General features: G+C 44.7%; 1 protein-coding gene across 1 annotated transcript in view; it reads right to left on the bottom strand.

The window, feature by feature from the left end:
* Positions 1 to 15188: 15188 nt before the first annotated feature.
* The window catches only part of LOC120027914 (potassium voltage-gated channel subfamily H member 2-like), a 343572-nt gene continuing 333644 nt past the window's right edge, over positions 15189 to 25116 (bottom strand). Inside the window, exons 9-14 of the mRNA XM_038973009.1 lie at positions 24165 to 24417; positions 22605 to 22798; positions 22273 to 22375; positions 21784 to 22086; positions 20621 to 20798; positions 15189 to 15420 (exon numbers count right to left, since the gene is read on the bottom strand). Coding sequence (XP_038828937.1) covers positions 15189 to 15420; positions 20621 to 20798; positions 21784 to 22086; positions 22273 to 22375; positions 22605 to 22798; positions 24165 to 24417 — 1263 coding nt within the window. The remainder of the gene's footprint in view (positions 15421 to 20620; positions 20799 to 21783; positions 22087 to 22272; positions 22376 to 22604; positions 22799 to 24164; positions 24418 to 25116) is intronic.

Here is a 25116-nt window from a genome sequence, read left to right as displayed (position 1 = left end):
GAAAAAAATATAAAGTTAAAAAGTTCTACCCGATGACAAACACTATGAGATTCTGAGTGACGTGGGGAGCAAGAAAACACCCTCTCTCTGGCTAGAAACTTGTTGCAGATTTAGAAAATCACCGTTTTTTTTAGGACCTTTTGTAACGGTCATTCTCCTCCTCTTGGAGGAGTAGGGATTGGACCAAAGCGCAGCGTGGAATGTAGACATAATGATGTTTATTAAAGTAAAGACGAAACACGAAAACACTTCAACAAACTACAAAACAAATAAACGATGTAGACAGACCTGGACTTGAGAACTTACAATATACGAAGAACGCACGAACAGGAACAGACTACATACACGAACGACAAACGAAACAGTCCCGTGTGGTGCAACATACACAGACACGGAAGACAACCACCCACAACAAACAATGTGAAACAACCTACCTATATATGGTTCTCAATCAGAGGAAAACGTCAACCACCTGCCTCTGATTGAGAGCCATACAAGGTCAATTAACACTGACACTTAACATAGAACAAACAACACAGACTGCCCACCCAGCTCACGTCCTGACCCACTAAACACAACTATACAAAAGGAAAACAAGGTCAGGAACGTGACACCTTTCTTATCTTTTTAACCACATATCAAAGAAACACATAGTTTTCACATATGCAGAGAATGGTATTGTGCTGGAGATGATGAATATGTGGTTGAAAAGCAGTGGCGTGTATTCACGGATGCCAAGGGAAGCCAGGCTTTGCAAAAAAAATGTACCAAGAAATAAAATATTGATCTTTCGTCTCTCTGTGTTTCATACTTTTCCTTCAATTCGCAGGAGGCTGAATGTATCTCACCGGAGAAAGCATCCGGGCGAGAGAAACAGCTCCCCTCTGTAGGTATGTTCTGGCCATCTATCTGATGCTGTCTGGTCATGACATTGTTGCTGCCCGTAGAATTGAATGCAAGGAAATCCAGCAAGCATTTGGCCTCCCTTGATAAAAAAGTATAAGATAATAGTCAGTCAGCGTTGAGCTGGACTGAGTGAGCTCAGCTGTGAATGGTCCTGGCTCACCAAAAAAAAAAGTGTCAACTGAAGCCAGTTTGGATTTGGCTTCACTCCTATCACATCGCATTGAGAGCAATACGTCATTGACAGAAACAACTTGTTGCATCTCGTTGTGTTGTTGTCCTCTGGTGGCTAGCTAGCTAGCTAGCTAAAATTGTCCCTTTCCTAAATTAGCCATGGATGGAGATCTGGACTTGTGGTTTTACTTAATTCTCCGTACTGGCCAATGATTATAACGGAGATTCTGATCCAACCATTAATTCATAGATTGTTATGCCCCTGGCCTGAGAAGATGGAAGTTCAATATGTAGCTAGATGTAGAAGGCTAATGTTAACTAGCTAACGTTGCCCATGAAAGGAAGTTAGGCTAGCGAGCAAGCATTGTAGCCAGGTAGCCGAGGACAACAATGACGAATGACAGAGTCATAGACCATTTTGTCAACATGTGAAAAAGGAGGATGGTATAAATAGGGAGAGGCAACATGTTTTTTCTACTTGCACTCTCTCACACACACACACACACACACACACACACACACACACACACACACACACACACACACACACACACACACACACACACACACACACACAGAAATCAGAACCATGGACAGCCACATCATATTTAGCTTATGTTTATTGGACTAAATCGTTTTTAGGTGTCATTGTATTAGACTAAACAGAGGTGATGATGTTAAAATTATCCTGGAATATTAGAGGCAGCTCCTGTTTTCTTTGCGACTTGCAGTAACTCTCAGTGGTTCTAAATTAATTGTTGTTTATTGGTCAGAAAAAGTTGTAAACATTAACTTGCTTGACCGTGCTGTAGATCATGTAACTGTCTGTTACATGCAATATGCTTTGTGGACCTGACTGGACAGAGGTTGCTCTCCAGTTTTGTGAGGAAACAAAGGTGTGGTTGAATTTATTCTGCCACTGTGTCTTCTTATTGTATCGGCCTTAGGCCTATATATCACGGTCGCAAGGCATATGAACTAACAGGCTACAGAACAAGCAACGCAATTATCACAACACAAAGGTTGTAATAAGGCTTTTTTTCCCTGGCATGGCTTGGCCTCTCCAGGGATTTTACCCACCCACTGCTACTGTTGAAAAGTGTCAGGATTGCCCTTAAAAATCCCATTCAATCTCTTTAATTAGTGACAGGCGTCATGTTGCCATTGACCCCTGCCGGTGCAATACAGGTAACCACCAGGTGTCACAATAAACAAATAAAAAGTGATTTCTATACACATATTTAGTCAAAATAATAGTTTCTATTCATACATATTTATTATACATTCCTTTTAATATAATTTCAATACATATTATTTTCTATCTAAATGGCTCTGACGTCAGCGTTAGAGTTAACATTGATCTGATACTAGTGTTAGAGAACATCTCTCAATAGAATGTCTATTGACCCAAATGAACTGTGAGAGGGCGGTGGGTTGATCCAGCATGGGTAAGACATAACACAGAAGTCTGTGTAAAACATCTGTTCATGTTATCTATAAAGCTTGAAAAACACACACACGGTAGACACCCGGGTTTGTTTTCAAAGAGGTTTTATTGATAGAAATATTTGAAATGTTATATAAAGTCAACCATGTATAACGCTAGTACACAGTCAAGACCCAGAGATGCTTCTATTTTCTAGCTGTAGGGTCTGATATGAACAGGATGATATATGCTATGCACCCCAATATGGTCCAGACAGAATAGTATTATTATTAATATTCTAAATAATAACGTTGCCGGAGCTGGCCATAGCTCCGCACATGCATCTTCCATAATGTTACAGGTTATAGCAACTTTCAGTGTACATTTTTCCCATAACCCGGAAGTACAGCATACTACGTTACTCTCTCGTGACCCGGAAGTATACAGTGTATGACTTTACACAGCGGCAAGCCACACATCCGCCCTCTCGTTCCTGTAAAGGTTCTCAATGCAGCATGCAAATAAAATGTGCATAATATTAAAGTTGCTTTCATCATCAACATCATTTTCGTTAGAAATATGATTAACTATTATATTATTAATTATTATCTTTATATATATCATCATTATTATCTTTACTCACAGGATTATTTTAAACATTTTGAACAGACTTCAATTTTTTTTCCCCCTCTACAGTTTTCTGCATTTCAAAGCATGCCAAATAAATTGTTCTTTTCTGCATAGTGCTGGCTATATGAGTGCCAAGAACCGATTATTTTACGTCCTTATGTACAGAGAGGAGGAAGGAAGAGCAATCCAGTGTAAACTTCACCAAGATCCCCCACTACTCAAAATATCTACACATTTAGGCCCTGCGCCAATGATGCAGCATTATATTTATATAGTATATTATAAAGTTGAAAAGAGCTGAAAAGTGCTTGGCCCAAATGTGAGAGGTGCGAGAGGTGTGTGTGTAACAGTGGTGTGTGTGTAGGTGTGTGTGTAGGTGTAGGTTGCAAAATGTGAGACCCGTTGACTAAGCCACCATGACACATCCTCCTTAACAGGTTTCACTGGGAGGGATTGCATTTCCTTGTTTGAGCTGTCTATTACCACATTGGATACAGTACAGTATTTTGTACCTATGTTTTAAGATAGATTACTTAGACCCCTAGATCTATACCTAAACCCAAACACTCAGTCAGTCTACATTAGGATGGGGATTTTGCAGAGTGCGAAAGAGTCTATAAAACGGGATGAGCAAACATTGCATTCTAAAATGGTGGGAATGTCCTTAAATACTATTTTAGATGGTATATATAAACATGACATAGTTCTGTGATGATTAAGGACACAAATAGAAACAAAGTGAAGGTACACATCATGGAAAAAGGAAAGAAAGGCTCTACTGTATGACATCACATGGTGGGATGGCTTGGCTCTACTGTATGACATCACATGGTGGGATGGCTTGGCTCTACTGTATGACATCACATGGTGGGATGGCTTGGCTCTACTGTATGACATCACATGGTGGGATGGCTTGGCTCTACTGTATGACATCACATGGTGGGATGGCTTGGCTCTACTGTATGACATCACATGGTGGGATGGCTTGGCTCTACTGTATGACATCACATGGTGGATGGCTTGGCTCTACTGTATGCCATCACATGGTGGTATGGCTTGGCTCTACTGTATGACATCACGTGGTGGGATGGCTTGGCTCTACTGTATGACATCACATGGTGGGATAGCTTGCCTCTACTGTATGACATCACATGGTGGGATGGCTTGGCTGTAAAACTGTACAAAAGCAGACTTTTCCTTTAAGAAATTGTTGATGTTGTGCTCCAGGAGGTTTTGTTGTAGTTTTTGGACTGTTGTTGTGTCACTGTTACAACACTTTGTATATATCTGTAAAGCTACTTTGGGTCCTTGAAAAGCTCTATATTAAATACCATGTGTTACTTTGATTGTTCTTATTACTAGTAACCTTTAAAGATGATCAATGCAGTGATGGAACAGAGTACAGTGATGGAACATAGTACAGTGATGGAACAGAATACAGTGATGGAACATAATACAGTGATGGAACAGAGTACAGTGATGGAACAGAGTACAGTGATGGAACAGAGTACAGTGCAGGAACAGAGTACAGTGATGGAACAGAGTACAGTGATGGAACAGAGTACAGTGATGGAACAGAGTACAGTGATGGAACATAATACAGTGATGGAACAGAGTACAGTGATGGAACAGAGTACAGTGATGGAACAGAGTACAGTGATGGAACAGAATACAGTGAAGGAACAGAGTACAGTGATGGAACAGAATACAGTGACGGAACAGAGTACAGTGACGGAACAGAATACAGTGATGGAACAGAGTACAGTGATGGAACAGAGTACAGTGATGGAACAGAATACAGTGATGGAACGTAATACAGTGATGGAACAGAGTACAGTGATGGAACAGAATACAGTGATGGAACAGAGTACAGTGATGGAACATAGTACAGTGATGGAACAGAATACAGTGATGGAACAGAGTACAGTGATGGAACATAATACAGTGATGGAACAGAGTACAGTGATGGAACAGAATACAGTGATGGAACAGAGTACAGTGATGGAACATAGTACAGTGATGGAACAGAGTACAGTGATGGAACATAATACAGTGACGGAACAGAGTACAGCGATGGAACAGAATACAGCGATGGAACAGAATACAGCGATGGAACAGAGTACAGTGATGGAACAGAATACAGTGATGGAACAGAGTACAGTGACGGAACAGAGTACAGTGACGGAACAGAGTACAGTGACGGAACAGAATACAGTGACGGAACAGAATACAGTGACGGAACAGAGTACAGTGATGGAACAGAGTACAGTGATGGAACAGAATACAGTGATGGAACATAATACAGTGATGGAACAGAGTACAGTGATGGAACAGAATACAGTGATGGAACAGAGTATAGTGATGGAACATAGTACAGTGATGGAACAGAGTACAGTGACGGAACAGAGTACAGCGATGGAACAGAATACAGCGATGGAACATAATACAGCGATGGAACAGAGTACAGTGATGGAACAGAATACAGTGACGGAACAGAGTACAGTGACGGAACAGAGTACAGTGACGGAACAGAGTACAGTGACGGAACAGAGTACAGTGACGGAACATAATACAGTGACGGAACAGAGTACAGTGACGGAACAGAATACAGTGACGGAACAGAGTACAGTGACGGAACAGAGTACAGTGACGGAACAGAGTACAGTGACGGAACAGAGTACAGTGACGGAACAGAATACAGTGACGGAACAGAATACAGTGACGGAACAGAGTACAGTGACGGAACAGAGTACAGTGACGGAACAGAATACAGTGACGGAACAGAGTACAGTGACGGAACAGAGTACAGTGACGGAACAGAGTACAGTGACGGAACAGAGTACAGTGACGGAATAGAATACAATGATGGAACAGAGTACAGTGACGGAACAGAGTACAGTGACGGAATAGAATACAATGATGGAACAGAGTACAGTGATGGAACAGAGTACAGTGATGGAACAGAATACAGTGACGGAACAGAATACAGTGACGGAACAGAATACAGTGATGGAACAGAGTACAGTGATGGAACAGAGTACAGTGACGGACAGAGACAGTGACGGAACAGAGTACAGTGACGGAACAGAGTACAGTGATGGAACAGAGACAGTGATGGAACAGAATAGAAGCTCAGTTAAAAAGAGGTAGGTCTCTTTTGGTTTGATATCCACTCTGCTTTGAACTTCAGGCAGCTCAAATGGCCTCAGTTTCCCTTTCCATCCCTTCTGTTGCTTTGGTTCAACACTAAAGTACGGCATGACAAAGCATCACTCACACAGGTTTTACTGACATTTGTACATGTAAAGACATGACTAACAATGATTGACAGTGAACATTGGGCCTTATGGTGTGTGTGTGTGTGTGTGTGTGTGTGTGTGTGTGTGTGTGTGCGCGCCTGCGTGCCTTAGCTGAAACCTGACACATTTCTGTGTCTTAGTGATTCACTTTTTCTAACAAACTAAATATAGATAGTAATTTACCCTTAATCACTTCAGTTGGAGGTGCAACTCTTGATGAAAACAGTGTTTTGCCGCCTCGCCTGCTTCTACTGTTCCCTGCATACCGATACAATGTGTTGGCACCGTGTATGATACACACTACTCACCACTTTGACCTGACTGTTTAAATGGTGGGAGCTGATATCCCTTACACATACTTCACACCCCTGATCTGATCTGATCTGAAAAAAATATTTGTTTACTGGACACTGACAATGGCGCTAACATCTCTGATCATGTTTGATGAAGAGCAAATAATAATCATAATATTAATGCTAATAATAATAATAACGATAATGCTAATAATAATAATAAAAATAATAATAACAATGATAATGATAATAATATTAATGATAATAATAATAATAATAATAATAAACACGATAATAATAATAATAATAATGATAATAATATTCATAATAATCATATATTTATGACAATAATGATAATAATAATGATATTAATAAAAATAACAACAATAATATCAATGATAATAATGATAACAATAATAATGATAATAATAATGACAATACTACTAACAATAATGATAATAATAATGATAATATTGATAATAATGGTATTAATAATAATATTAATAATAATAATACTAATGATCATAATAATGATAATAATACTACTACTAATAATATTAATAATAATAATAATAATAATGATCATAATAATGATCATAATATTAATAATAATAATAATATAGTGCAACTCCCATCAAGCAGTCACATTACTCAAGAAACATCTATAACAGTTGTTCTGGCATAAAATGTGTTCAAACAAATGGACAAAACATGGAGAGAGGGACCAGTTCACATTTACAGTACACAAACATCTTCTTCCACTCCCTCCATCAAATACGCTTAATCTTCTTTTTGCAAAACATTAAAATCATATTTGGTCAGATCTATAAAGAAAAATAAAACTCCTTAAACCAATAAATAAATGATAAGCTCAGACCAGCAAGCGGTTAAATACAATTTTCACGTTCCCTGCGTATCACTGGCCGCTTTGTGTCATCAACCACCACGTACAGATATTCCCAGAGAAAGAACAGGAGGGGGGATGTTAGACAGGATGGTCAGTCCTGTAGTAAGTACAGTAGCATGGAATTAGACAGGATGGTCAGCCCTGTAGTAGTACAGTAGCATGGAATTAGACAGGAGGGTCAGCCCTGTAGTAATACAGTAGCATGGAATTAGACAGGATGGTCAGCCCTGTAGTAATACAGTAGCATGGAATTAGACAGGATGGTCAGCCCTGTAGTAATACAGTAGCATGGAATTAGACAGGATGGTCAGCCCTGTAGTAATACAGTAGCATGGAATTAGACAGGATGGTCAGCCCTGTAGTAATACAGTAGCATGGAATTAGACAGGAGGGTCAGCCCTGTAGTAGTACAGTAGCATGGAATTAGACAGGATGGTCAGCCCTGTAGTAATACAGTAGCATGGAATTAGACAGGAGGGTCAGCCCTGTAGTAATACAGTAGCATGGAATTAGACAGGATGGTCAGCCCTGTAGTAGTACAGTAGCATGGAATTAGACAGGATGGTCAGCCCTGTAGTAGTACAGTAGCATGGAATTAGACAGGATGGTCAGCCCTGTAGTAATACAGTAGCATGGAATTAGACAGGATGGTCAGCCCTGTAGTAATACAGTAGCATGGAATTAGACAGGATGGTCAGCCCTGTAGTAGTACAGTAGCATGGAATTAGACAGGATGGTCAGCCCTGTAGTAGTACAGTAGCATGGAATTAGACAGGATGGTCAGCCCTGTAGTAATACAGTAGCATGGAATTAGACAGGATGGTCAGCCCTGTAGTAATACAGTAGCATGGAATTAGACAGGATGGTCAGCCCTGTAGTAATACAGTAGCATGGAATTAGACAGGATGGTCAGCCCTGTAGTAGTACAGTAGCATGGAATTAGACAGGATGGTCAGCCCTGTAGTAGTACAGTAGCATGGAATTAGACAGGATGGTCAGCCCTGTAGTAGTACAGTAGCATGGAATTAGATAGGATGGTCAGCCCTGTAGTAGTACAGTAGCATGGAATTAGACAGGAGGGTCAGCCCTGTAGTAGTACAGTAGCATGGGGGGCTAGACAGGATGGTCAGCCCTGTAGTAAGTACAGTAGCATGGAATTAGACAGGATGGTCAGCCCTGTAGTAGTACAGTAGCATGGAATTAGACAGGATGGTCAGCCCTGTAGTAGAACAGTAGCATGGAATTAGACAGGATGGTCAGCCCTGTAGTAAGTACAGTAGCATGGAATTAGACAGGATGGTCAGCCCTGTAGTAGTACAGTAGCATGGAATTAGACAGGATGGTCAGTCCTGTAGTAATACAGTAGCATGGAATTAGACAGGATGGTCAGCCCTGTAGTAAGTACAGTAGCATGGAATTAGACAGGATGGTCAGCCCTGTAGTAGTACAGTAGCATGGGGGGCCAGACAGGGTGGTCAGTCCTGTAGTAATACAGTAGCATGGAATTAGACAGGATGGTCAGCCCTGTAGTAGTACAGTAGCATGGAATTAGACAGGATGGTCAGCCCTGTAGTAGTACAGTAGCATGGAATTAGACAGGATGGTCAGCCCTGTAGTAGTACAGTAGCATGGAATTAGACAGGAGGGTCAGCCCTGTAGTAGTACAGTAGCATGGGGGGCTAGACAGGATGGTCAGCCCTGTAGTAAGTACAGTAGCATGGAATTAGACAGGATGGTCAGTCCTGTAGTAATACAGTAGCATGGAATTAGACAGGATGGTCAGCCCTGTAGTAGTACAGTAGCATGGAATTAGACAGGATGGTCAGCCCTGTAGTAATACAGTAGCATGGAATTAGACAGGATGGTCAGCCCTGTAGTAGTACAGTAGCATGGAATTAGACAGGATGGTCAGCCCTGTAGTAGTACAGTAGCATGGAATTAGACAGGATGGTCAGCCCTGTAGTAATACAGTAGCATGGGGGGCTAGACAGGATGGTCAGCCCTGTAGTAATACAGTAGCATGGGGGGCTAGACAGGATGGTCAGCCCTGTAGTAGTACAGTAGCATGGGGGATGATGGAGGATCTAGATAATCATGTGTGTGTAGAGTGTGTTCTCTCCTGGGACTGTGCATTGCTGGGTATTCAGATCCATAGATGTGTAAAGGTACCCTCTTTGAAAAAAGTGTTCCAAAAGGGTTCTTTGGCTGTCCCCATGGGCGAACCATTTTTGGTTCCAGGTAGAACCCTTTTGGGTTCCAGGTAGAACCCTTTTGGGTTCCAGGAAGAACTATTTTTGGTTCAAGGTAGAACTCTTTTGGGTTCCAGGTGGAACTCTTTTTGGTTCCATGTCAATGGTTCTATGTGGAACTCAAAAGGGTTATACCTGGAACCAAAAATTGTTCTTCAAAGTGTTCTCCTATGGGAGAAGCTGAAGAACCTTTTCAGGTTCTAGATAGCACTTTTTGAGTGTAGGGCATTTCTTCTTCCAACGGTAGAGGGGGAATCTGAACCATGCTTTGTGAACTACAGACTAAACTAGGGCAAAAAGCATTGGACTCGAACTGATATTATCAACACACATATAGGATGAATACAACTCTCTCTCCTCTCTAGTCAGTGATTAATACAACTCTCTCTCCTCTCTAGTCAGTGATTAATACAACTCTCTCTCCTCTCTAGTCAGTGGTTAATACAACTCTCTCTCCTCTAGTCAGTGATTAATACAACTCTAGTCAGTGATGAATACAACTCTCTCTCCTCTCTAGTCAGTGATTAATACAACTCTCTCTCCTTTCTAGTCAGTGATTAATACAACTCTCTCTTCTCTCTAGTCAGTGATTAATACCACTCTCTCTTCTCTCTAGTCAGTGATTAATACAACTCTCTCTCCTCTCTAGTCAGTGGTTAATACAACTCTCTCTCCTCTCTAGTCAGTGATTAATACCACTCTCTCTTCTCTCTAGTCAGTGATTAATACAACTCTCTCTTCTCTCTAGTCAGTGATTAATACCACTCTCTCTTCTCTCTAGTCAGTGATTAATACAACTCTCTCTTCTCTCTAGTCAGTGATGAATACAACTCTCTCTCCTCTCTAGTCAGTGATTAATACCACTCTCTCTTCTCTCTAGTCAGTGATTAATACAACTCTCTCTCCTCTCTAGTCAGTGGTTAATACAACTCTCTCTCCTCTCTAGTCAGTGATTAATACAACTCTCTCTCCTCTCTAGTCAGTGATTAATACAACTCTCTCTCCTCTCTAGTCAGTGATTAATACAACTCTAGTCAGTGATGAATACAACTCTCTCTCCTCTCTAGTCAGTGATGAATACAACTCTCTCTCCTCTCTAGTCAGTGATTAATACAACTCTCTCTCCTCTCTAGTCAGTGATTAATACAACTCTCTCTCCTCTCTAGTCAGTGATTAATACAACTCTAGTCAGTGATGAATACAACTCTCTCTCCTCTCTAGTCAGTGATTAATACAACTCTCTCTAGTCAGTGATTAATACAACTCTCTCTCCTCTCTAGTCAGTGATTAATACAACTCTCTCTTCTCTCTAGTCAGTGATTAATACAACTCTCTCTTCTCTCTAGTCAGTGATGAATACAACTCTCTCTCCTCTCTAGTCAGTGATTAATACAACTCTCTCTCCTCTCTAGTCAGTGATTAATACAACTCTCTCTCCTCTCTAGTCAGTGGTTAATACAACTCTCTCTCCTCTCTAGTCAGTGGTTAATACAACTCTCTCTCCTCTCTAGTCAGTGATGAATACAACTCTCTCGCCTCTCTAGTCAGTGATGAATACAACTCTCTCTCCTCTCTAGTCAGTGATGAATACAACTCTCTCTCCTCTCTAGTCAGTGATTAATACAACTCTCTCTCCTCTCTAGTCAGTGATGAATACAACTCTCTCTCCTCTCTAGTCAGTGATGAATACAACTCTCTCTTCTCTCTAGTCAGTGATGAATACAACTCTCTCTCCTCTCTAGTCAGTGATTAATACAACTCTCTCTCCTCTCTAGTCAGTGATTAATACAACTCTCTCTCCTCTCTAGTCAGTGATTAATACAACTCTAGTCAGTGATGAATACAACTCTCTCTCCTCTCTAGTCAGTGATTAATACAACTCTCTCTCCTCTCTAGTCAGTGATTAATACAACTCTAGTCAGTGATGAATACAACTCTCTCTCCTCTCTAGTCAGTGATGAATACAACTCTCTCTCCTCTCTAGTCAGTGGTTAATACAACTCTCTCTCCTCTCTAGTCAGTGATTAATACAACTCTCTCTCCTCTCTAGTCAGTGATTAATACAACTCTCTCTCCTCTCTAGTCAGTGATTAATACAACTCTAGTCAGTGATGAATACAACTCTCTCTCCTCTCTAGTCAGTGATGAATACAACTCTCTCTCCTCTCTAGTCAGTGATTAATACAACTCTCTCTCCTCTCTAGTCAGTGTCTGCATATTGAACTGTACAGAGACTCCCACTCTGTCTAACAATCTGTACAAGGTTATGACAGCGATTTGATATGTTCATCAAATAATTCATGGCTTTTAAACCCTCCCTCTAACCCCTCCCTCTAACCCCTCCCTCTAACCCCTCCCCTGAGGTGCAAACAATCCGATGTGCTCTTGGGGCCTTGGCTCCGCCTCTGGGAGTACAGACCTTGGGGTAAAGGGGCCAATGACGGGACAGGACACCAACGTTTTCTGCTAGGTCAGCTAAAAATACAGTCCACCAACCAACCAACCAAGCATTTTTCAGAAGCGCCACGGACATGTTAGATAAAATACATAATTGTAATTTGTATAATTATTATTGTTTTTGTCTTATTCATTATGGTAATCCACTACTGGATACTAGTGCTGAGCGATTAACCGAAATGTCTGTTATTTTTTGTTTTTTTCCTGACTAATTGACCGACATCAGTTAAATTACTTGAATTCCATTTCCTTCTTTCTGTGAGCTCAATGCGCACATTGTAGTTTCTCTACAGCTAAATCAGATCCAGACTGAACTGTGCGATGCAGTAGGGAGTTGTAGTTTCTCTACAGCTAAATCAGATCCAGACTGAACTGTGCGATGTAGTAGGGAGTTGTAGTTTCTCTAGAGATAAATCAGATCCAGACTGAACTGTGCGATGTAGTAGGGAGTTGTAGTTTCTCTAGAGATAAATCAGATCCAGACTGAACTGTGTGATGTAGTAGGGAGTTGTAGTTTCTCTAGAGATAAATCAGATCCAGACTGAACTGTGCGATGTAGTAGGGAGTTGTAGTTTCTCTAGAGATAAATCAGATCCAGACTGAACTGTGCTATGTAGTAGGGAGTTGTAGTTTCTATAGAGATAAATCAGATCCAGACTGAACTGTGCTATGTAGTAGGGAGTTGTAGTTTCTATAGAGATAAATCAGATCCAGACTGAACTGTGCAATGTAGTAGGGAGTTGTAGTTTCTCTAGAGATGCATCAGATCCGGCCTGAACTGTGCAATGTAGTAGGGAGTTGTAGTTTCTCTAGAGATAAATCAGATCAAGGCTAGCCCGAACTGTGCGATGTAGTAGGGAGTTGTAGTTTCTAACAGGCCAATATTCAACATAGTTTAGCGCAGAAAATGTGGTAAACACGCGATGGAGAGGGATATCTCTACCTGAAAATACATGATCTAAGTGACTGATAGTTGGTATTCAGCAGTCATAAAACAATGCCTTAGTTACTTTGAAGAACTACTGAAATAGTGATGTTGTCAGACAGCGTAGGCAGCAGCTCTATAGAGATGAGATGATGACTTGGAATGAAGTAATACAGTCATCAAATAAAACTAATGCAATAAACACAACAACTAAAATATTTTATTAAAAGTAAAGTAATGTGAATAAATTATGGTTAATAAGTGATGTTTAAAATAAGGAAATCGAAACCAAACCGACCTTGCTCAGCACTCCTGGATAGAGCAGTAAAGGGATGTTTCTGAACAGAACCAGTCATGTGTTTGTTCTGTGGTCATTTCTTTGGGTCAGAGTGGAGTTCAGGATGATCTTGCTCCCCTCTCTCTTTCCGCCTGTGGGTTTGGTAACCTTGTGGTAACGTTGTGGTAACTTTAGGAACCGGGTAGGGGAAGGGAGCCCTGAAAGGGAGAGACATCCCCCTCTCCCAACAAGGTTTCTCCCCAGGTCAGAGGTTAGAGGTCAGAGGTGAGGCTCACTCAGAGCCTGTAGGTGAGGTTCCAGAGGTCGAAGGGAGGAAAGCCCCCCCCCCGTGAGAGAAGGGAAAACAGAGATACCACTCTTCTCCCTCTCTGTCCATTTTCTCCTCCTTCCCCTGCTCATTAGCTCTCCCTAGGGTCAGAGCTGTGCCTCTGCGGTGTCTGTGAGTCCAGGTGCATTTGTGGCTCAGGCAGAGAGAGCCTCCGCTGGGCATCAGGGTCCAGCCCACTCGCCCCTGCAATTGCCCCCACCTCTGCCACTGACCCCGTTCCTGAACTTGCCCACACCCCTGACTCCAACCTTTCCCCAACCCCTAGGTCTAGCTCCAGGCTGCCCAGTCCAGAGGGGGCTCGTCGTGTCTCGGTTGGGCAATCCAGAGGCCAGTCATCGGGGTGTAGCTCAGCAGGGCTGCGGACAGAGTCCCATGACTTGCTGGGGAACTCCTCAAAGTCCTGGAGGATAGACGCAGCAAGGAGGGATTTAGTGAAGACTGTATAGAGAGTGTGTGTGGGTGTGTGCGCACGTGTACATCCGTGTGTATGAGTGCATGTTCAGGCATTTTGAGCGTCTACAGGTGTATCTGCATGTACGTGTCTATCCAGACTGGTCTCAATGACTAGACGTAACATAGTAAACAAAAAATACAGGACATTCAAATTAGTATGATATTTTATGTTTTGCATGGTTACATAAGATAGAAGGTCACTTAAGGTAAAAATGAAAGGAGGGTGGTTGGTCGGGATGGATGGGTGGCCGTGTAACGTGAATGTCTAACAACCCAAAGTTTAAGTGTTCGAATCTCATCACGGACAACTTTAGCATTTTACCTACTTTGCAACTACTTACTACTTTTTAGCTATTTTGCAACTACTTAGCATGTTAGCTAACCCTTCCCCCAACCCTAACCTTAATGTTAGCTAACCCTTCCCCTAACCCTAACCTTAATGTTAGCTAACCCTTCCCCTAACCCTAAACTTAACACTTTTAGCTAAACTTTATCCTAACCTGAACTCTTTAAATTAACCCCTAGAACTAACATTGGAGAGTTTGCTAGCAACCTAGCTAATGTTAGCCACACAAGATGGAATTTGTAACATATCATACATTTAGAAAATTCGTAACATATTGTATTAATTGCAATACGTAACATATTGTATTAATTGCAATACGTAACATATTGTACGAATTGCGATTCGTAACATACTGTATCATACGAATTGTATTTCATACTAAATGGATGATGGATATCCACAAATGAACACATACCATACGAAACGAAACACATCACACTAAACAGAGTTTCTGGGATTGACGTACAGAATCATATGAAATGCTCTGAGACCGGGTTGGTCTATGTCCTGTATGTGTGTAGTACCTGGGAGAATGAAGCCAGTGCCTCTGACTCCAGGGTGGTGACAGGCTGCACAAGCCTGTATCCAGGACCAGGGCCAGGTCTGGGACCAGGGTAGGGTGAGGCCTGAGGGGGAGACAACACGGTGCTGTAGGCTGGGGGCACAAGGGCCATCTGACGTTGTAGTAGCTGCATGATCGCCCCGATGTCTGCCGACATCCTCGTTTCCAGCCTGAAGAGAGAGACACACAAACATACATAAGCACACACAGGAACACACAGGAACACACACAGGAACACACACAGGAACACACACAGGAACACACACAGGAACACACACAGGAACACACACAGGAACACACACAGGAACACACACAGGAACACACACAGGAACACACACAGGAACACACACAGGAACACACAGGAACACACAGGAACACACAGGAACACACACAGGAACACACACAGGAACACACACAGGAACACACAGGAACACACAGGAACACACAGGAACACACAGGAACACACAGGAACACACAGGAACACACAGGAACACACACAGGAACACACACAGGAACACACAGGAACACACACAGGAACACACAGGAACACACACAGGAACACACAAAGGAACACACACAGGAACACACAGGAACACACAGGAACACACATGCAGGCAAAGCCTCAGCCTACTACAGGGCCTTTGACCTCATTGAGATAATAGACACTGACTGGACAAGAGCATAGGGGAGTCAAGTAACAGTTATTCCACTGAAGGAGAGAGGGAGGAGAGAGAGAGAGAGAGAGAGAGGGGGGGAGAGCGAGAGAGGGGGAGAGAGTGGGAGAGAGAAAGAGGAGGAGAGAGAGGGATAGTGAGAGGGGGAGAAAGAGAGAGGGGGAGAGAGAGTTGGGGAGAGAGAGAGGGGGAGAGAGTGAGAGAGAGAGAGAGGGATAGTGAGAGGGGGAGAAAGAGAGAGGGGGGAGAGAGAGTTGGGGAGAGAGAGATAGTGAGAGGGGGGAGAAAGAGAGAGGGGGGAGAGAGAGTTGGGGAGAGAGAGAGGGGGAGAGAGTGAGAGAGGGATAGTGAGAGGGGGAGAAAGAGAGAGGGGGGAGAGAGAGTTGGGGAGAGAGAGAGATAGTGAGAGGGGGGAGAAAGAGAGAGGGGGGAGAGAGAGTTGGGAGAGAGAGAGGGGGAGAGAGTGAGAGAGAGAGGGAGGGAGAGTGAGAGGAGGAGAGAGAGAGAAGGGGAGAAAGAGGGAGAGGAGATGTCTATGTCAGAATCAGACAGAGTAACGGTGAGGTAGGGTTTAAGAGAGAGGGGGGAGTACCAGACCTATTAGCTCCCCATTACTCTGACAGGGGACAGACTTGTAGCAGACACAGTGATGCTAGGGATAATGGAATCAGCTACAGTGGAGTAGCAGAGTAGCAGCTGTGTTTTGTCAGAGGGCTACAGCAAAGTTGTCCTGCTAGATCTCTTATATCATACAGAGTGAGTTTTAATCAGGAGCTTTCAGCTGCAGTTAATGGTTTGATCTTTATCAGTAGCAATAAATCCCACTGATATGTGGCCTGTGATTTTACAGCCTTAAAGCCACTCTCCTAAACCTCTGTTTCTGCCTGAATGAATTATATCATGTAACTCTCAAAATAACGGAAACACTGGAGTAAATGAGAGACACCAACACAAAAAATATAAACACAACAATTTCTACGATTTTACTGATTTTACAGTTCATACAAGGAAATCAGTCAACTGAAATACATTCATTCTATGGATGTCACATGACTGAGAATACAGATATGCATCGGTTGGTCACAGATACCTTAACAAAAAAGGTAGCTAGTCAGTATCTGGTGTGACCCCCATCTGCATCATGCAGTGTGACACATCTCTTTCACATAGAGTTGATCAGGCTGTTGATTGTGACCTGTGGAATGTTGTCACACTCGTCTTCAATGGCTGTGAGAAGTTGCTGGATATTGGCGGGAACTGGAACACGCTGTCGTACACGTTGATCCAGAGCATCCCAAACATGCTCAATGGGTGACATGTCTGCTGAGTATGCAGGCCATAGAAGAACTGGGACATTTTCAGCTTCCAGGAATTGTGTACAGATCCTTGTGACATGAGGCCTTGCATTATCATGCTGAAACATGAGGGGATGGTGGCGGACGAATGGCGCGACAATGGACCTCAGGGATTTCGTCACGGTATCTCTGTGCATTCAAATTGCCATCAATAAAATGCAATTGTGTTCGTTGTCCATAGCTTATGCCTCCCATATCATTACCCCACTGCCACCATGGGGCACTCTGTTCACAACGTTCACATCAGCAAACCACTCTCCCACTTCTCCAGCGTGCCAGTGGCCATTGAAGGTGAGGGCATTTGCCCACTGAAGTCGGTTACGACACCAACCTCCAGTCAGGTCAAGACCCTGGTGAGGATGACGAGCACGTACATGAGCTTCCCTGAGACGGTATCTGACAGTTGGTGCAGAAATTCTTAATTTCTGCAAAGCCACAGTTTCATCAGCTGTCCGGGTGGCTGGTCTCAGACAATCCTGCAAGTGTAGAAGCTGGATGTGGAGGTCCTGGGCTGGTGTGGTTACACGTGGTCTGCAGTTGTGAGGCCGGTTGGACATTCTACCAAATCCTCTAAAACAAAGTTGCAGGCGGCTTATGGTAGAGCAATTAACAGTTAATTCTCTGGCATTAGCTCTGGTGGACATTCCTGCAGTCAGCATGGCAATTGCACGCTCCCTCAAAATTTGAGATATATGTGGCCTTTGATTGTCCCCAGCACAAGGTGCACCTGTGTAATGATCATGCTGTTTAATCAGCGTTTTGATATGCCACACCTGTCAGGTGGATGGATTATCTTAACAGGGATGAAAAACACATTGTTGAGAAATAAGCTTTTTGTGGGTATTGAACATTTCAGGGATATTTTATTTCAGCTCATGAAACATGGGACCAACACTTTACATGTTGCGTTTATATTTTTGTTCAGTGTATAATGAAATCAGGTGCTTCCACACAGGTGTGGTTCCTGAGTTAATTAATCAATTAACATACAGTGCATTTGGAAAGTATTCAGACCCCTTGACTTTTTCCACATTTTGTTACGATATTTTCTATTTCTAATACATTTGCTGAACTTTCAAAAAAACTATTTTTGCTTTGTCATTATGGGGTATTGTGATGTCATTACGGGTTATTGTGTGTAGATTGATGATAACAAACAATTGAATCCATTTGAGAACAAGGCTGTAACGTAACAAAATGTGGAAAAAGTCAAGGGGTCTGAAAACTTTCCGAATGCACTGTACCATCATGCTTAGGGTCATGTATAAAAATGCTGCACTATGCCTCCATAAGATGACAATGCTCCCATCTACAGGGCACGAGTGGTCACTGAATGGTTTGATGAGCAGGAAAACGACGTAAACCATATGCCATGGCTGTCTCAGTCACCAGATCTCAACCCATGTTGAAACAACGGTAAGATGTAAAACTGAATTGTAAACCATGTTGAAACAACGGTTAGATGTAAAACTGAATTGTAAACCATGTTGAAACAACGGTTAGATGTAAAACTGAATTGTAAACCATGTTGAAACAACGGTTAGATGTAAAACTGAATTGTAAACCATGTTGAAACAACGGTTAGATGTAAAACTGAATTGTTAACCATGTTGAAACAACGGTTAGATGTAAAACCATCCAGTCCTGCCCTTGTTCCTGCCCCTCTCCTGCCACTGTCTCTGTCCCTGTCCCTGCCCCTGTCTCTGTCCCTGTGCCCCTGTCCCCCTGTCCCTGCCCCTATCTCTGTCCCTGTGCCCATGTCCAGCCCCTGTCCTTGTCGCTGCCCCTGTCCAGCCCCTGCCCTTGTCGCTGCCCCTGTCCCTATCTCTGTCCCTGTGCCCCTGTCCAGCCCCTGCCCCTCTGTCCCTTCCCCTGACTCTGTCTCTGTCCCTGCCCCTGTCCCTCCCTGTGCCCCTGTCCCTGTCCCTGTCTCTGTCCCTGTGCCCCTGCCCAGCCCCTGCCTTTCTGTCCCGTGCCCCTGTCCTGCCCCTGTCCCTGTCTCTGTCCCTGTGCCCCTGTTCCTCCCTGTGCCCCTGTCCCTGTCTCTGTCCCTGTGCCCCTGCCCAGCCCCTGCCTTTCTGTCCCTGCCCCTCTGTCCCGTGCCCCTGTCCTGCCCCTGTCCCTGTCCCTGTCTCTGTCCCTGTGCCCCTGTTCCTCCCTGTCCCTGTCTCTGTCCCTGTCCCTCCCTGTGCCCCTGTCCCTGTCTCTGTCCCTGTGCCCCTGCCCCTGTCCCTGTCTCTGTTCCTGTGCCCCTGTTCCTGCCCCTGTCTCTGTCCCTGCCCCTGTCTCTGTCCCTGTGCCCCTGTCCCTGTCCCTGCCCCTGTCTCTGTTCCTGTGCCCCTGTTCCTGCCCCTGTCTCTGTCCCTGCCCCTGTCTCTGTTCCTGTGCCCCTGTTCCTGCCCCTGTCTCTGTCCCTGCCCCTGTCTCTGTTCCTGTGCCCCTGTTCCTGCCCCTATCCCGCCCTTGTCTCTGTACCCCTGTCCCTGTCTCTGTCCCTGCCCCTGCCCCTGTTCCTGCCCCTGTCTTTGTCCCCGTGCCCCTGTTCCTGCCCCTATCCCTGTCCCTGTTCCTGCCCCTGTCTCTGCCCCTATCCTGCCCCTGTCTCTGCCCCTGTGCCCCAATCCTGCCCCTGCCCCTATCTCTGCCCCTGTCTCTGTCCCTGTCTCTGTCCCTGCCCCTTCCCCTGTCTCTGTCCCTGTGCCCCTGTCCTGCCCCTGTCTCTGTACCTGTGCCCCTGTCCTGCCCCTGTCTCTGCCCCTGTCCCTGTCCCTGCCCTGTCTCTGTCCCTGTGCCCCTGTCCTGCCCCTGTCTCTGTCCTTGTGCCCCTGTCCTGCCCCTTCCCCTGTGCCCTGTCCCTGTCCCTGCATGTCTCTGTCCCTGCATGTCTATCTCTCTACATGTCTCTGTCTCTACATGTCTCTATCCCTGCACGTCTCTGTCTCTACATGTCTCTGTCCCTGCATGTCTCTGTCCCTGCATGTCTCTGTCCCTGCATGTCTCTGTCCCTGCATGTCTCTGTCCCTGCACGTCTCTGTCCCTGCACGTCTCTGTCTCTGCACGTCTCTGTCTCTACACGTCTCTGTCTCTACACGTCTCTGTCTCTACATGTCTCTGTCTCTACATGTCTCTGTCTCTACATGTCTCTGTCTCTACATGTCTCTGTCTCTACATGTCTCTGTCTCTACATGTCTCTGTCCCTGCATGTCTCTGTCTCTACATGTCTCTGTCCCTGCATGTCTCTGTCTCTACATGTCTCTGTCTCTGTATGTCTCTGTCCCTGCATGTTTCTGTCTCTGTATGTCTCTGTCCCTGCATGTCTCTGTCTCTACATGTCTCTGTACCTGTTGAGTTGTTGCTGCAGCAGGTCCAGTCTGTTGTCCAGCTCGGTGCGCTGCCTGCGGCTGACACTGTTGAGGGGGGGAGAGGAAGGCAGGCTGCAGCGTGGCAACTCCTGGTACTCACGACTGCCCCGACTCTCCCCCCAGAAACTGAAGATGTTTGAGACCCCTGAAAATGCTCCTGTTTGTGAAGAAGAGAGGGGAGAGAGGGGAGAGAGGGGGAGAGAGGGGGAGAGAGGGGGAGAGAGGGGAGAGAGGGGAGAATAGGGTAAGAAGTCATATTCTATTGTTTTATATTGTTTGTGTGTGTGTCTGTGTGTCTGTTTGTCTGTGTGTGTGTGTCTGTGTGTCTGTCTGTTTGTCTCTCTGTGTGTATGTTTGTATGTGTGTCTGTTTGTCTGTGTGTCTATGTGTGTGTCTGTGTGTGTGTCTGTGTGTGTGTCTGTGTGTGTCTGTTTGCCTGTGTGTCTGTTTGTCTGTGTGTCTGTGTGTCTGTTTGTCTGTGTGTCTGTGTGTCTGTTTGTCTGTGTGTCTGTTTGTCTGTGTGTGTGTCTGTGTGTATGTGTGTTTGTTTGTCTGTGTGTCTGTGTGTCTGTGTGTGTGTGTCTGTTTGTCTGTGTGTCTGTTTGTCTGTGTGTGTGTCTGTGTGTCTGTCTGTTTGTCTCTGTGTGTGTGTGTCTGTGTGTCTGTTTGTCTGTGTGTGTGTGTCTGTCTGTTTGTCTCTCTGTGTGTATGTTTGTCTGTGTGTCTATGTGTGTGTCTGTGTGTCTGTGTGTGTCTGTTTGCCTGTGTGTCTGTTTGTCTGTGTGTGTGTCTGTGTCTGTGTGTCTGTGTGTCTGTTTGTCTGTGTGTCTGTTTGTCTGTGTGTGTGTCTGTGTGTATGTGTGTATGTGTATTTGTTTGTCTGTGTGTGTGTCTGTGTCTGTGTGTCTGTGTGTCTGTTTGTCTGTGTGTGTGTCTGTGTGTCTGTCTGTTTGTCTCTGTGTGTGTGTGTGTGTGTGTGTGTGTCTGTCTGTTTGTCTGTGTGTCTGTGTGTGTGTCTGTCTGTTTGTCTCTCTGTGTGTCTGTGTGTCTGTGTGTCTGTCTGTCGGTGTGTCTGTTTGTCTGTTTGTCTGTGTGTCTGTCTGTCTGTGTGTCTGTTTGTCTGTGTGTGTGCCCAGACCCACCTGAGAGTGCATTGCAGGTGTTGCCCCCCTTGTGGTCCCCTTCCCCCTCCCCCTCGGGATTGTCCCTAAAGATCAGAGAGGTGGCCTGAGCCGGGGACATCTCATGCAGAGCTGACTGAGGGGCGGGGCATGTGACCACAGACTCCTCCCCCTCGCCACTACTGGAGTGGGTGGACACTGAACTCCGAGGTCCCTCCCAGTCTGGCTTAAGCCCCACCCCCTGCTTACTGGCCGCCTCCTTCCGTCTACGCCGAACTGGCTTGTGGGATCTCTCCGTTTTATTCTCTCCTGCATCGGCGTCGTCTGAGAGACGAAACAGGGAAGGACAGATGGTGACACACTGGATGGAATCGGAAAAGTTGATTTGTGACCTACAACTAAGCGTGGACAGTGGGTGTTCCTCTGGGCATCGCCGAGAGAGAAACAATGGGTAATAATATTAGCTCTCATCCACAGAGATGAAGGAGTGGAAGGGAATGTGGTGGTTACCCTTCTCTGTCCGGCGCCGGAAGGATAATTTGCGTCTGCGCAGTTTGTTGAATCCTACATAGTCTGAGTTGTCACTTTCTGGAGAGCCAGGAATCATATTGGCCTGCAGGGATTAACAAAGCAAAACATCTTGAAAAATCACACACTGATGATAAAGGACTTATCAATGTGTAAAATAGCTGTTCCATAGGAATGCACAATGGAAATCATTTACAAATTCATTAATTCCCTAATTTGTATTCATCAATTCATATTTGAATATAACATTTTTATGGTCGTGAAGTTAAGATATGAGGAAAAGTTCTTGCAATCAGGACAGAGGACACACTCACATCCCGGAGGTCAAAGGTGATCTCCAGGTTCATCCAGAAGTGGTCGGAGAACTCAGGGTACATGTCTAACACCTCCAGGACGTCCTCTCTGTGGATCTTATGGAGGTCACAGTAGGTCAGAGCTCTCACGTCCGCATTGGACTTTCCAGCCCGCCCGTACAGGTTGATAGGCTCGCCAAAGATGTCATTCTTCCCTGTGGGAGACGAGAGGACATAGTACCGTATTTTACATACAGTACCAGTCAAAAGTCTGGACACACTTACTTGTGATTTATGTAGAATTCAAGGCACACTTAACCAGCATGGCTATCACAGCATTCTGCAGCGATATGCCAAGCCCATCTGGTTTGTGCTTAGTGGGACTATCATTTGTTTTTCATCAGGACAATGACCCAACACACCTCCAGGCTGTGTAAGGGCTATTTGACCAATAAGGAGAGTGATGGAGTGCTGCATCAGATGACCTGGCTTCAACCCAATTGAGACGTTTTGGGATGAGTTGGACTGCAGAGCGAAGGAAAAGCAGCCAACAAGTGCTCAGCATATGTGGGAACTCCTTCAAGACTGCTGGAAATGCATTCCAGGTGAAGCTGGTTGAGAGAATGCCAAGAGTGTGCAAAGCTGTCATCAAGGCAAAGGGTGGCTACTTTGAAGAATCTAAAATTTAAAATATATTTTGATTTGTTTAACACTTTTTTGGTTACTACGTGATTCCATATGTGTTATTTCATAGTTGTGATGTCTTCACTATTATTCTACCATGTAGAAAATAGTAAAAATAAAGAAAAACCCTTGAATGAGTAGGTGTGTCCAAACATTTGACTGGTACTGTATGTTAAAAAATGCAAATGTTAAACAGTCCTACTTTTTTTATTACTGGGAAGTCAGACGGCAAACCTAAAGATTTGAAATATTTCAAATTCGTCCACAGTACTAGTGCTTGTTTCATGAGATAGCCTTTCCCCCTTCTTGTGTGCCCAGTTCTTGAAACTATATGACGTACAAGTAGGACCAATTGTTGCCAGTAGATGTCTCTGTTGGTTCATCTTTATTTATTTGGTTCCCTGGTACATATCTGAATCTCTGAATATACCACATTCAGTTTTCGACTCCTTCCCCTTTAGGTTGATACATGCAACACTAGTCGTAGTAGAATCTATGCTATTTGGATTGATACTAGTCGTAGTAGAATCTATGCTATTTGGATTGATACTAGTCGTAGTAGAATCTATGCTATTTGGTTTGATACTAGTCGTAGTAGAATCTATGCTATTTGGTTTGACACTAGTCGTAGTAGAATCTATGCTATTTGGTTTGACACTAGTCGTAGTAGAATCTATGCTATTTGGTTTGATACTAGTCGTAGTAGAATCTATGCTATTTGGTTTGACACTAGTCGTAGTAGAATCTATGCTATTTGGTTTGACACTAGTCGTAGTAGAATCTATGCTATTTGGTTTGACACTAATCGTAGTAGAATCTATGCTATTTGGTTTGACACTAGTCGTAGTAGAATCTATGCTATTTGGTTTGACAGTAGCTCCTATCTATCATCCTCACCCAAGATGGCCACCACCACGTCGCCTCTGAGGATCTCGATGGAGCCCCGGGAGATGAAGTAGATGGCGGTGAGCACGTCGCCGGCGTGCACCAGGGTGTCGCCAGGCGGGGCATGGGTGGTCTTGAACTTCATGGCCAGGGCCCGCAGACAGCCCTTCGTGGAGCCCTTGAAGGCCTTGCAGTTCTCCAGGAGGGTACGGTTAAGGTGGAGGCATATGTCAGCCTGGAGACACTCTGGGAACCCCTTCAACACCTGGTAGAGAGAGAGGTAGGGAGGGGGGAGGGAGAAAGGGGGAGGAAGACAGGGTGGGGGAGGGAAAGATGTGGGGGAGGGAGCGGGGAGAGAAAGGGGGAGGAAGACAGAGGGTGGGGGAGAGAGGGGGGAGAGAAAGGGGAATGGAGGGGGGGTGAGGGGAGAGGAGGAGGGGGAGGAGGGAGGGGGGAGAAAGAGAGAGAGAGGAGAGAGAGTGAGTATTTAGTGGGAGGGTGAGGGAGACAGAGGGGGGGAGAGAGAGAGGGGGAGAGAAAGTAGAATGGAGGGGGGTGGTGGGGAGAGAGGATGGAGGGAGGGGGATAGAGAGAGAGAGGGAGAGAGAGAGTGGGAGAGAGGATGGAGGGAGTGGGATAGAGAGAGAGTGGGAGAGAGAGAGAGTGGGAGGGGGATAGAGAGAGTGGGAGAGAGAGAGAGAGGGGGAGAGAAAGGGGAAGGGAGGGGGGTGGTAGGGAGAGAGGATGGAGGAAGGGGGAGAGAGAGAGAGAGAGGGGGAGAGAGAGAGTGGGAGAGTAGGGGGAGGGAGAGGGGTCGGGGGAGAGAGGGTGATAGTAACTAAAAGGCAGCAGCATAGATAGATATTTGCAGGACACCCTTATCCAGGGCAACTTACAGAATGTATTGAGTGGATACATATTTCTTACGTGTCCCCTGTGGGAATAAAACCAACAACCCTGGTGT

The sequence above is a fragment of the Salvelinus namaycush genome, chromosome 33 (assembly GCF_016432855.1).
Source record: "Salvelinus namaycush isolate Seneca chromosome 33, SaNama_1.0, whole genome shotgun sequence".
In the NCBI taxonomy this organism is placed as follows: domain Eukaryota; kingdom Metazoa; phylum Chordata; class Actinopteri; order Salmoniformes; family Salmonidae; genus Salvelinus; species Salvelinus namaycush.
This window is presented reverse-complemented; position numbering and strand designations above follow the sequence as displayed.